Genomic DNA, 14,209 nt, shown 5'->3' with positions numbered 1-14,209 from the left:
TGGAATTACCATACAGTCATTCCACAGGAAGCCATGTGTGGCTGGTGGCTGCCAGTTATGTACCTTTAAAAACTTGAGAGTCAATGAGATGTTGATGTTTGCTAAATTTTGAGTAGAAAGGATATTAGTTGCAGTGTGCTTAAGTTCCCAATTTGTTTGTTCACTGGAATAGATACAGGGAGTCTATGCAGCTGATGGTATCATGCCACTGTTAAGCTTCCATTCCACATTACAAGGACCCAACCGGCAACTGTCTAACTACATGGAATGAGAGCTGGAAGGGAACTTGAAGTCATTTTGTTCAACTCCCTACCACATGTAGGGAGTTAAACATTAAACATTAGGAAGAACTTCCTGACAGTAAGAGCTGTTCGGCAGTGGAATTTGCTACCAAGGAGTGTGGTGGAGTCTCCTTCTTTGGAGGTCTTTAAGCAGAGGCTTGACAGGCATATGTCAGGAATGCTTTGATGGTGTTTCCTGCTTGGCAGGGGGTTGGACTGGATGGCCCTTGTGGTCTCTTCCAACTCTATGATTCTATGATTCTATGTAAAGCATGTTTCCTTCTAACCAATTAAGTGTGGCAGTCAGCTGGCACTGAGCTGGGGACAGCACAATGTTGCACAAGGAGGCACTGCAATGCTGTGCAACATAGGGCACTCCAGTTATGGAATAGAATTGTGACAATCCTTTTCTGTGCCTGAGTCCAGCTCCGTAATATGGAACCCAGGAACAAAAATTAAATTTTAGCATGTGCAGAGTAGAAATTCTTCCTACATGAGTCAGCAGAATGCTTTGTGAAGTAGACTTTCAGAAATTGCACCTTGCTTGTAAGATTCAGAGCACCAAAATGATTGTTTTTTTTTGTTTTTGTTTTGCAAAAGGTCAGACATGTCATTTTAAAATACAAACCCAGTTCCGGTGTCCAGCTCATTCATTTCTTGCATTCTGTCATGAAATCTGTTTCTCTTCCAGCTCTACACTCCCTTTTGCAAGGATGCCCCACCTTCCCTCACTGAGGATTACAATGAGAGTTTAGGAAGAAAACTTTTGTGTAAAATATGTGCAGTTGTTTGGAGTCCTTTTTATACATTTCTTAATTGCATACAAATCTTACGTACCAATGACACAAGTTTACACTGCAATGTAAGTGACCAAGATTCTGGACTCTAGGTGGGGTACTGAGGGGTTGGGAGGGGGCTCCGGCGTTGGACAACACATGGGTGCCAGCTGAAAGCGTGGAGGAGTTTCATGCCCTGTTCCCAGACAAACCCAAGCCCCCTAAAATGTGGGTAGGGGAGGTTTCTTCCACAGATGAGGAAGAAGACTTCGAAGGGTTTCCAGCCAGCGAAGCAGAGGGCAGCAAGGAGAAATGGCATGAGGGTCCACAGGACTGTGCAATGTGGTGTTGGGAAGCTGTATTGGAGGACACTGATAAGGGGGGATGTTCTTTCAGGGGCTTCCCCAGAGGTTCGCAGGAAGAGAAGGACTGGCAACAAGTGTTCGCCACCACGGACTCGGAATACACATCGTTCGAGGATTTCAGCAGCCCGCCTCAGGAGGGGAGGGGGGCATGAGGGGGGGTGGATGCCAGGGGCCCTCCATACAAGGAGCCTCCCCCCATCCTACTGACCAGCACATCGCCCAGTGAGAGCGGCAGCAGCGGGTCAGGTGGGAGGGAGGAAGATGTGAGCGGGATGGAGGAGAGAGGGCTCAGCGATGTTGGAGAGCCCCTGCACCATCCCGGCCAACAGGTAGGAGAGGCAAGTCAGCCCCTTCCGGTGCCCGAATTTAGGCACGCACCCAAACGTAAGGTCGGAAAGTGGTGTTTTGGGGTGCCCAAGCTCTTATGCTGGGCACGGGACAGGAAACGTCCACTCCCGGATTCTGCGAGTGACTAAGAGGTCATGTTTCCTGCTATCTCTGCTCTGTAAATATTATGCACAATGAAACTGTTAAAGACAGAACGGCATTGGACATTTTTACTCAAGAGTAGCCACAACAGCACCCTTACAGATAGAAACAAGGGAAGGCTAAAAAATTGACTAGGAGTTCAGATACTCTAAATGGCTAATATGTCCATTTTTCACCTGAAGCCCTCTCCAATGCAGTTTTGCTATTAAGCAAAACCTAAAGAAAGGTAATCAATTCTAACTAAAAAGCACTTATCCTGGAATGACTACGCATAAGGCACTTCAAACCGCTGGCTGGCTGCCAAAACCCAGACAACCGCTATCAATGTTTCTGACTATCACAAGAGCACAAGGGGCCATGCATAATTGACTAGAAGATGGGCTAAAACTGTGCCCAATCAGTATGTGATCAAAAACGCGTGGAATATTCAGCGCCACTTGATTACATGGAGGCACGTCCTTTCACTCTCCTCATGAAATCTCTTCAAGGTCCAGAGTACTGTAATAAGATCATTACTGTCAAGCGGTACGAATCGCAGGCAATGAGTCTTGGGATAGGAAGTCATACTTCACAAGCTTCTCTGGTCCCCCTTTTTTTATTTTACTGCGTATTGAGGCAGCAAGGCGATGAGGTGACAGATAATGATCACATCACTGTGTGGCAACTAAAAAGGCACTTTTAAGAAAAAACAGAAATCATCTTAAATCATCTTAAGAGAAACTCAATTTCATTTTGCTTTCTTTCTTAAAAATTAAACAGAATTAAGTTGTGCTCAGTATTTTTATCATCTGATTCTTTGCCATTAAATTAATCATCTGATAAGCTTTGCTATATGAAAACCTATTAACTCACAGGCGAAAGGCCAAATTTCTACTTACAAAGAATCTTTCATTGTTTTGGAAAGCGAAGACTAGTAAACTCAAGTTGCCTTTCTACTTAATTCAATTCTTTCATGGCTCTTATAAGCAAGCCAGACCTCTGGTGGGAAAGGTAGGAGGACTTGCAGTACAAACTAGCTGGCCGGCCAAGGGTCTAAATGCATGACTGTATAGGAAGTATGTGGGCAACTAATTCTGACAACCAGGAATTTAAAGAAAACTTTATTAGAATCTAACAATATACTTTTTTCTTTCTTTCTTTTTTTGCAGAAGACTGAGTGATTGGGAGCATGAAATAAACATTGGTATGGATTTTCTGAATGTCCCTCTTTACAATAGCACTGACATCAAGACCTATAGTACTTATTTGCTCTTTGCTCAGTAAAGGAAGCTACTTTTCCAAGTAAAAGCAGCAAGTACATACAAGCAGTCAGTCTGCTTCAAGATTTTTTCATGGAATTAAGGCACAAGAATATCAGAATTATTTTTAGATACTCAACAAAAATAATGGAACATGCTCCCTCAGAAGGTGGTGGACTCTCCTTCATTGAAAGCTTTTAAGCAGAAGTGAGCCGTCTGTCATGTGGAGATTCCTGCATTGCAGGGGGTTAGGCTAGATGGCCCTTGGGGTCCCTTCCAACACACACATGCGTTTTCTGCAACTCCAAATTATGAACTGCATAAAGATTTGATTAAGCAAGTTACAAACTAAACATGGACCAGATAAGAAATTAGCTATAAAGCCAGTTTTCAATAAAAGCAGCACACTGTAATAACAGATTAGAAATTAATAAACTATATATGCTGTGTGTCACAGTAACTGTTAACTGAGGCAAAATGAGTAGCTTTGAAGTTTTAGGTAAATAATAATAACTTTGCACGTTTTAAAGGTGTTGCTTCTGAAGGGAGTCTGAATGGATTCTCCTTCACAAAGTTGTTCCACAAATTAAAGCTGAAATAGACCTTTAAAAGCATATGAAGTGAATCCAAAGGCAGTCTGTGCACTGTGGGAAGCAGCAGCTCTGACGTGGCAGAAATGGGAGGGTGGGATGCCTTGCGTCTGTCTCCAAAGTCAGCCACCAGGCTGAAGGCACTGTAGTGCTGATACCACCAGACTGAATTGTGGCATAGATCATCCAGCTCTGCGGATGTACAACTGACTTGATGCACTGTGAAGTTTGAACGGGATGGCTGCATGGAGACGGCTACTGAGGAAATGGCTTTTCTTGTATGTGTGCCAAACAAAACAAATTCCCAGTAATACACTGTGCACCTAACTGCTTTCAAAACTTAAACTTAAGGGTAGTTTATCTGATCGTAACAAATTATGAATCAAAGGAGTGGGGGTGGGAACCTTGCTACTGCAATTCAAATCACTTTCAGATGCAACACATTTCCAGAATTCTACACCCGATGGGTAATAAGCAAGCAGACAAAACACCTTGAACAATCACTCAAAAACACCCTGAATGAACCCTCTGCAATATTCTTAACTGCCATACCCTAACAACTGTGGTGCTTTCTTACAGCACCAGTAAACTCCCCCACACTCATGCAATGCCAGCAGGCTCCAAGTATCCAACAGAACAGAGAGTTCAGCTTTATTCTATAGTTTCCTGCTTCAGGCTTGCTAGCTATGCAAGTGTGAGCAATATAAATCACTTCATTCCAGAACAGTACTTGCCCTTCCGAGAATCTGCTTTCCTGTTGGCTACCACTTCCTTCCTACTGGGAAGGAGGTGTTACTTGTATCTTCTCCTGACCCTGAAGTTAACAAGAATTGAAATACCAGAATAAAGCTTTCAACTTGTTTAGTCTGCAATGAAGTGGCTTAAAACAATAGACGAGTTTCTCTTCCCTTGTCTTCCACTCTTCAGCATCAACATAGCAGCCTTTCAACAGCAATCCTTTTATGTTAGATAAGCTGTGACAACCGGCACTGACAGTTTCCCAACTAGTGACCTTTGCGCCTTGCTTAAAGGTGAAACCCTTTGGATTCAGTTTGGGTTTTATGAATTTCTACCCCTCTAGGCCACTTTCATATCTCCTAAAAGACGGTAAATGAAATGTTCAGTTACAGGAATTGGTCTGTGGGTCATTCCCACATCTTAAAGAATAACCCTAGGCTTAACATTGTGGTTAAACCCCTGTTTTGGATGTAATGCTAAGCCAAAGATCATGACTTGGTGTTCCTGATCCTGCTCAGGGAGCAGCAAAGCAGGAGCGATCTGTGTATTCATGCTAGACCATTATAAACACTGCTGTTGTGTGAGTACAAACTCTTTTTGTTGTTCTGTATGCTTGTTGCTTTATTCCTCTTGAGCAAAAATATTAGTTGCAGCAAATGTACTGTTGAATGTATCAATAAGTTAACATACTGAAGAGGAAATTAAATCTAGATTTTGGGGGGTGAAAGTAAGCCCAAATCCCCTGATAATCTCTCCCAGCAGCTTCATATAGATATTTAAAAGCATGGGGGAGAGGACGGAACCCTGAGGCACCCCACAAGTGAGAGCCCAGGGGTCTGAACACTCATTTCCCCAACACCACTTTCTGGACATGGCCCAGGAGGAAGGAGCGGAACCACTGTATGACAGTGCCCCCAGCTCCTCTAGACAGTCCAGAAGGATGTCATGGTCAGTGGTGTTAAAGGCCACTGAAAGATCCAGCAGAACTAGGAAACAGTTTTCACCTTTGTCCCTAGCCCGCCAGAAGATCACCGACCAGTGCGACCAAGGCAGTTTCAGTCCCATGATGAGGCCTGAATCCCGACTGGAAGGGATCCAAATGGTCTGCATCCTCCAGGCGTGCCTGGAGTTGTTCAGCAACCACTCGCTCAATCACCTTGCCAGAGAATGGAAGATTTGAGGCTGGGCGATTATTGGCCATATTGGCCGCATCTAAAGATGGTTTTTTAAGAAGCAGTTTAATAACCGCCTCTTTCAGCAGGTCTGGGAAGGCTCCCTCGCAGAAAGAAGCATTCACCAACCCGCGAAGCCCATCACCCAGCCCTTACCGGCTAGCTTTTATAAGCCAGGATGGGCAAGGGTCAAGGAGACAGGTGGTTGGTTTCACTCGTCCAAGCAGCCTGTCCACATCCTCAGAGGTAACAGATTGAAGAGCCGGCCCAATTGAAGAGCCGAGCAGTCTCTTACTGGAAAGATTCCGAACGGGTATCTCTTTGATGAGATATGTGGGCTTTTGTTGTTAAGTTGTCTGTTCAAAGAGGACATGATGGAGCTGAAGACGAGAGGGGAAGTGAACAATTGCCAGTCTGGCTGCTCTCAACACTAGCCAGGTGATGTAGTGGGTAGCCTCCGAGCTCAATCATGGGCCTTGAGTATAGAAAGATTGATAATGGGTGCTGCATTCTTGTATTATTTACTTATTTATTTAATTTCTATACCTCCCTATACCCGAAGGTCTCAGGGCAGTGCTCATAAAAACTGGTGTCCATAGTTATCTGACTACAGTACGGATTTCTGAATGGAGTGCCTTTCTGAAGATTGGAGGATTTGCACCCACCACAGCATGGACAGTTTGAGTTGAGGAGATAAGAGCAAAGACCTGGGGCATTTGCGAATGATAGCCAATTGATGCTGAAGTAAAAAACCACTGTAGGGCTCTTGTGTGGTGTGTCACCCAACACGTAATCTGAGAGGCTGACAATCCTAGAATTATTGACATACGCTTGGTCATCTTTTTTGTCTTAAAGATTGTAATGTCTTGAGGGTGTTAGCCTTTTGAAGGAATGCCGCTACTAGGGTGATCATTATCCTGAGGAAAACTCTAGGTGAAGAGGCTGGACCAAACAGAAGAGTTTGGAACTGAAGACAATGTTCGCACTTGGCAAACCAGATATTTATTTATTTATTTATTTATTTATTTATTCATTTATTTTTGAAAATACAAACCTTTATATCATATTTTAAAATTACAAACACAAAATCATAAATTCATAAATCCTAAATCCTAAATTAGAATTACAAAAGGCAACTCCAAATCAAAAATCCAAACAGAAAAAAAATACAGGGAGAAAAAGAATAAAAGGAGAAAAGAAAAAAGAAAAAAAGAGAAAAACACACACACACACACATATATACATACATACATACACATATAAAATATATGTACATATGCATACACATAGAAATAACACATACAAGAACACAAAAAATGCAATACAAATATGTTAAAAAAAGACTTCCTATTGTTTGAACATCACTTCCCTTTGTCAATTTTCCTTTATCCTGCTCTATCTTTTCTTACTTATTTTAACCTGCTTTGTCTGTTTTTCCTCTTATCTAATAGCTATACACCAATATATCTATATATACTTATCTCTATCCACATTTTAACTGCTATATTAACCTTTTGTCTATTTATTATACATTTATTATTCGTTCTATATGTATTTCAATCGAAGCATATCACCAGATTAGTATTTATATTTTCTTTTTTTAAATACTCTTCTACATATTTCCATTCTGCCTTGCTTTTCTATATCAAAATATTTCTAATTGCTGCTGTCATCTTTGCCAAATTCATGAACTCCACTAATTTTTCTTGCCATTCATCAATTGTTGGTACTTTCTCCCCTTTCCAGTTCTTTGCTATGAGGAGACGAGCTGCTGCACATGCATATAATAATATATTTTTCCTATCTTCAGGGAAATTGTCTGGCACCATACTTAATAAGAGTATTTCTGGTTTCTTCTCGAATGTAAACTTGAGCATCTTTTTTAGCTTTTCATAAACAGTATTCCAAAATTCATGTACTTTATCACATTGCCACCAGCAATGAAAATAATTTCCTAATTCATCTTTGCATTTCCAACATTCTTTCGAATTGGTCTTATAAATTTTTGCTATTTTTTTCCGGTGTGAGATGCCACCTATATATTATTTTCATCATATTCTTTTATATTTGTACAAGCTGTAAATTTCATACCTTCCCTCCACAGTTTGTCCCATTGCGTCCTATAAATTGGTCTTCTTAGGTCTTGTGCCCATCTTATCATTGTACATTTCACTTCTTCGTCCTTCATCTCCCACTCTAACAGATGGCTATATAATTTTGCCAATGGTTTAATTTCATTATCTAATAGTATCTCTTGTAATTTAGATTTATTATCTGCAAAACCAATTTCCCTATGCTTATTCAATAAACTCTGCACTTGATGATATTGCAGCCAGCTCGAACACTGATCTCTGATTTCATGATACGGTTTCAATATTAATTTCTCATTTTCCTTTATTAATAATTCTTGGTACGTTAGCCATTTCTTATCAAAAGTTCTGCTACTTAAGGCCGTCATCTCCAAAGGTGACGTCCACCAAGGTGTTTTCGATTCCAACAGGTGTTTATTATCCATCCAAATTTTTAATAATGCTTTTTAAAAAACATGAACTGAGAATTCTTTTAAATTTCCTTTTTTTCATTTAATAAATATGTATGCCAACCTGCTAAATTTCTAAACCCTTCCAAATCTAAGATTTCTTTATTTTCCAATTTTATCCAATCCTTAACCCAGCACAAGCCTGGCACAGCATAATAAATCTTTAAATCTGGGACCCCCACCCCCTCTTTCTTTTATATCAGTAAGTAACCTAAATTGAATTCTAGCTTTCCCCCCCTCCCATATAAATTTGTTTAAATCCCTTCTCCAATTCTCGAATACCTCTTTTTTATCTATAATAGGGAGCATTTGGAAAACAAATAACATTTTGGGTAAGACTGACATTTTGACTGCCGTAATTCTCACTGAAAAGGATAATCTTACATTTCCCCATCTTTCTAAATCTTTTTTGATAGATTTCCAAATTTTTGCATAATTATTTTCAAATAGATTTATATTACTTGTTGTTATTTCAATTCCTAAATACTTTATTTTCTTTACAATTTCCCACTCTATTGTTGCTTTCATCTCCTCTTCATCCTTCCTTTATATTTTTAACCATTATTTTAGTTTTGTTCATATTTATCTTTAGCTCTGCCACCTCTCCGTATTTTTGTAACACCCTTTTGAGATTTATTATTGAATCAATTGGATCTTCTACCAGATACTTTGGTGATCTGGATGCATTCGAACATGGAGGTACGTATGCTTCTTGATCAGGGGTTGGCAACCTAAGGCCCATGGGCCACAAGCAGCCCACGGGGGTCGTTTAACCGTCCCTCGTTTAACAGGCTCTGCTAAATCCAAATCAAAGTTGGATTCCCCTATGCAGTCCAAAAAGAATTTGTCTATAGCAGATAAACTATATTGCCTGGATCCCGTTTTACCTTTGGCTTCAGAATCTTGTTCCTAAAGAGGGAGATGCCCAATTGAAGGACGTAACTGATGGGGAGTTGGAGTTTGCACTTCATAAAATCCATAGTCAGATGCCCTATCTATGAAGGCATATTGCGCAGCATCTTCCTCTGCACTCTCATGCTCTGTGTGGCACGAGGACCTTTTGCACTCCCTTTTCCCAGACACCGTCCGTCAGCACCAAACTATTTCTAAACATTTACAAGCCTTTATGGCAGGCGCAACTATGGACACTACGCAATTTTCAATTACAGCTATGGCATCTCAGATAGCGGTGCGGTGTGCACTTTGGCTTAAGAACGGACATGCTGTTGCTGCGTCCAAAGTAAACCTGTACTGTGTCCTTTGCTAGGGGTAAATTGTTTTGGAAAAGCTGCTCTCAAAGATATTTTGATTGAGTCTAAGGATAAATGCAAAATCATAGTATCTCAAAGGGATTATAGGCATATGCCCAGATGCTACTTTCCTTATTCACAAGCTCAATTTTTTTGTTCCTGTAGAAACCAAAATAGACAAGGGATTTTAGATTTAAGTCAGTCATTCAGTCAGAGGCCCTAAGTCCACCGGGGCTTCCAGCGCCCCCCTTCCTCCAATTCCAATTAAACAAGCAGAGAACCCAATGGCGGGGTTTCTTCCGAAGTAGAAGGTTCTCTATCCCACTTCCTCTCTGCTTAGCAAAGTTTTAGAAACAATCGTCGGATGTTAAAAGTTTTCTCAGAAGGTTATCTTATAGATCACACCTCAGTTCCTCCATCATGTTTTCATACCCTCTCTCTTGTTGTGGTTGTTGTTTAGTCATTTAGTCGTGTCCGACTCTTCTTGACCTCATGGACCATAGCATGCCAGGCACTCCTGTTGTCCACTGTCTCCCGCAGTTTGGTCAGACTCATGTCCGCAGCTTCGAGAACACTGTCCAACCATCTCATCCTCTGTCGTTCCCTTCTCCTTGTGCCATCAATCTTCCCCAGCATCAGGGTCTTTTCCAGGGATTCTTCTCTTCTCACGAGGTGGCCAAAGTATTGGAGCCTCAGCTTCACGATCTGTTCTTCCAGAGAGCACTCAGGGCTGATCTCCTTCAGAATGGAGAGGTTTGATCTTCTTGCAGTCCATGGGACTCTCAAGAGTCTCCTCCAGCACCATAATTCAAAACCATCAATTCTTTGGCGATCAGCCTTCTTTATGGTCCAGCTCTCACTTCCATACATCACTACTGGGAAAACCATAGCTTTAACTATACGGACCTTTGTCGGCAAGGTGATGTCTCTGCTTTTTAAGATGCTGTCTAGGTTTGTCATTGCTTTTCTCCCAAGAAGCAGGCGTCTTTTAATTCCGTGACTGCTGTCACCATCTGCAGTGATCATGGAACCCAAGAAAGTAAAATCTCTCACTGCCTCCATTTCTTCCCCTTCTATTTGCCAGGAGGTGATGGGACCAGTGGCCATGATCTTAGTTTTTCTGATGTTGAGCTTCAGACCGTATTTTGTGCTCTTCTCTTTCACCCTCATTAAAAGGTTATTTAATTCCGCCTCACTTTCTGCCATCAAGGTTGTGTCATCAGCATATCTGAGGTTGTTGATATTTCTTCCGGCAATCTTAATTCTGGTTTGGGATTCATCTAGTCTAGCCTTTCGCATGATGAATTCTGCATATAAGTTAAATAAGCAAGGAGACAATATACAACCTTGTCGTACTCCTTTTCCAATTTTGAACCAATCGGTGGTTCCATATGCAGTTCTAACTGTAGCTTCTTGTCCCACATAGATTTCTCAGGAGACAGATGAGGTGATCAGGCACTCCCATTTCTTTAAGAACTTGCCATAGTCTGCTGTGGTCGACACAGTCAAAGGCTTTTGCATAGTCAATGAAGCAGAAGTAGCTGTTTCTCTGGAACTCTCTAGCTTTCTCCATATTTGAGCGCATGTTTGCAATTTAGTCTCTGGTTCCTATGCCCCTTCATGTTCTAGGAGCTATAATAATCTATAGATGAGGAGTTAAATCCTAGAGATTATAAAATGGTAGAAACCTGGTTTTCAGTTCTCCCTTATCAATAAAGCTTCAAGAAACCTAGAAATCCCAACTTTAGAGAAATTGTAAAAGAAAAGCCTAGTAATATATTGTTGTTTAGTTGATTAGCTAGTTAGGGATAATAAAAAGGACAGCCTAGATTCTGTATCATGCTCAGTGCATATGCTTTCCTATGTTAAAAATGTTGAGAGGATGTTTAAGTGAAAAAATACTTGGCCAAAACTTAATCTTTCAGTTTTAGTTGAAGACTAGTTCAGTTTATCACAGCTATAAGAGTTTTAAGTTACAACTTAAAACCTCAGGGTAACTTGCACTTTTAAAAACCCCAGTATTTCCCCTCAATTTCTTTATTCTACCAAGGGTTGTAGTTTTTTTAAAGGTGAAAAATTGGCATAGGTAAAAGTTTCAGCTTTTGATTTAGATACAAATAAGTTATAATTCTTTCTTTAAAAAAAAAAAAGAATTTTCCGCAAGAAAGAAGGAAGGAATTTTCACAGGGAGTTATGACCCAGTTAACTCAACACCCACTGCCCATTCCCAAGGTGCTATACTGACCTAAATCCAGTCACCTTTCAAATTCCAACTTTGGAATTTGAGCCAAACTGCTTGATCTCATTGCCTGCATTAGCAGCTAGGGAAAGCTAGCAAGGTTTGGAACATTTGGAACTGCACAGTAATGAAGCAGGTGACAAAATATTAAGCTATCAGGCAAGTTAAGCAATTGTGTGAGTTCAGCCCTTTGACCTAGGAAATACCAAGCTCATAAGCACATTAACTCCATAAATTACAAAAAGACATATGCAAAGTCAGCAAAGGAGTGAGGGCATTCTAGTGCATTGCACCCATTGTTGCAGGTATGGCCATCTGCCTGCTGAACAGAAACCACATTGTGCAATGATCTCCTGGTCCTCAAAACATTGTAGGAATATTGTCAAGCTTAGACAAATGGAATGGAATCTACTTAAGTCCAGATGGAAGCAGACTGTTGCCACTTTTAGCATTAAGGGGGGGGGGCTGAGCAGTTTTGAAACCGATTCCTGAGGGAAAGCTGACAGGAGGTGAGGAGGGTCCAGTTTAAAATCAATCTTCCGCCAAAGATGAAAGAAGGTAAAAAGAATGTATGCTTGTTTAAATGGGAGAAGTAGGTACAGTACTGAGAATGCAGGGACACATACTAGCAATTTATAGAGAATCCAAAGCACCATAGACTAAAAAAACAAGTGCCAAAGACTAATGTTTCTATACTCTTGCTGGAAGCCCCCAAATCAGTTTGGTGAACTGAAGTCCCCTCACGCAGGACAGGCAAGTGTGTGCTCCAAATACCAGAAAGAGGAAACTTTTCTAGATATCTTAAATGACTGTGTGAGAGAACAGTTGCTCATGGAACTGACCCACTTCTAGAGACACTCTTAAGTTACCCAAGAAAGCTGTTCCCATCAACATAATCACGACACAAGCAATTTCTTGACTAATTTGTGGAATAAAGTTAGCTTGCAGTATCATGAATAAAACTCACAGGAAAACATAAAAACAAAAATTACTGAACAGGAAAAAAATGGCATGACACAAAATTATTTATTGGAATAAAATCACGAGATTTCAACATAATCCTGCTCTCAGTTGTTAGGGGGTAAAGTAGGACTGCAGATGAAACCGGTCAACTACATTTACAAGACAGTCTCTAAAAAATGGTAGGAAAGATTTACTTTTTACTATCATTAAGACATTATAGCAAGCAAGCAAGCGGTACCCCCCCCAAAAAAAACCCAAACCTAAGTCCAAGCCCACATGAAAACTACTTCAGATGTGTCAAAACAGAGTGTTTGTACCTCATGAAAATATAAAATAAGATACCTTCAGCAGTGCCTGAGATACCATCAGCTTTAAAATTGCTTGTGCTTTTCTTCCTGCGATGCTTTTTTCTGTTTGCATGAGGGGAAGGAGGAGGGTCCAGCTTAGGACTTGTGGTGCTAGATATACTTGGACTGGAGCAGACAGAATCTCCCAAGCCAGTATCTGTAAATCAGAACAAGGAACAAAAATAAACATGAGGTAAGGTACATTTCTCTTTCTCAACAGAAAGCAGAAATATTTGTATATTTGATTTTTTTAAAAAAACAAAACTGATTACAGCCAGTTTTTTTTTAAAAAAAAATCAAATTATTCACTCAAAACATCTTAATGTTCAGAAGATGACACTGAGATAGCTCAGCCAGGAGACCAGGAGACTCTCAGGGTTGTGGGTTTGAGTCCCATGTTGGACTAAAGATTCCTGCATTACAGGGAGGTTGGACTAGATTATCCTTGTGGTCCTTTACAACTCTACAATTCTATGATTCCATGACGATAGGTATTTCTCCTGACGGTATAGGCAAAATGAATTTCAATATGGACATATGTAAGGTTCTACACTAAGGCAGGAATAATCAGCTGCACAAATATACTGGATTGCCAGCAGCACATGTGAAAAGGATTTAGGTATCTTGGTCGACTACAAGTTGAATATGAATCAACAGTGTGATGTAGCAGCAAAAAAAGAGCAAATGCTATTTGTGGCTGTATCAACAGAGGTCTAGTTTCCCATTCAAGGGAAGTAATAGCTCTATTCTGCCTTGGTCAGACCACACCTGAAATAGTGTGTCCAGTTCTGGGTGCCACAATTTGAGGAGGATGTGAACAACCTAGAACATGTGCAGAGGGCCTTATGAGGAATGGTTGAGGGAGCTGGATCTGTTAAGCCTGGGTAAGAGGAGACTGAGGATATAGGATAGCCATCTTCAAATATCTAAAGGGATGTCACATGGAGGATGAAGCAAGCTAGTTTTCTCCTGCTCTAGAGGATAAGATCCAAACCATTGGCTTGAAGGTACAAGAAAGGAGATTCTGACTCAACATCAGGAAGAACTTTCTGACAGCAAGAGCAGTTTGACAGTGAAAGGGACTCCCTTGGAAGATGGTGGACACGCCCTCCTTGGAGGTTTCTAAGCAGAAGTTGGATGGCCTTCTGTCATGGATGCATTAGCCAGCCCTTGTAGTTCCTTACAACTCTACAACTCTATGATTTTATGTTACAATAGTCCA

The 14,209-nt window shown here is 40.8% G+C and overlaps 1 protein-coding gene across 4 annotated transcripts in view; it reads right to left on the bottom strand.

Moving 5' to 3' along the window:
* Positions 1-14,209, bottom strand: part of AGAP1 (ArfGAP with GTPase domain, ankyrin repeat and PH domain 1) — a 378,138-nt gene that overhangs the window by 93,958 nt on the left and 269,971 nt on the right. For all 4 annotated transcript variants that reach the window (XM_060282347.1, XM_060282348.1, XM_035139158.2 and 1 more), the window contains one exon: positions 12,983-13,144. In XM_060282347.1, coding sequence (XP_060138330.1) covers positions 12,983-13,144 — 162 coding nt within the window. The remainder of the gene's footprint in view (positions 1-12,982; positions 13,145-14,209) is intronic.

This window comes from Zootoca vivipara, chromosome 1 (genome assembly GCF_963506605.1).
Source record: "Zootoca vivipara chromosome 1, rZooViv1.1, whole genome shotgun sequence".
NCBI lineage: Eukaryota > Metazoa > Chordata > Lepidosauria > Squamata > Lacertidae > Zootoca > Zootoca vivipara.
Note: the sequence above shows the minus strand (reverse complement) of the source record. Positions and strands in the feature narration are given on the sequence as shown.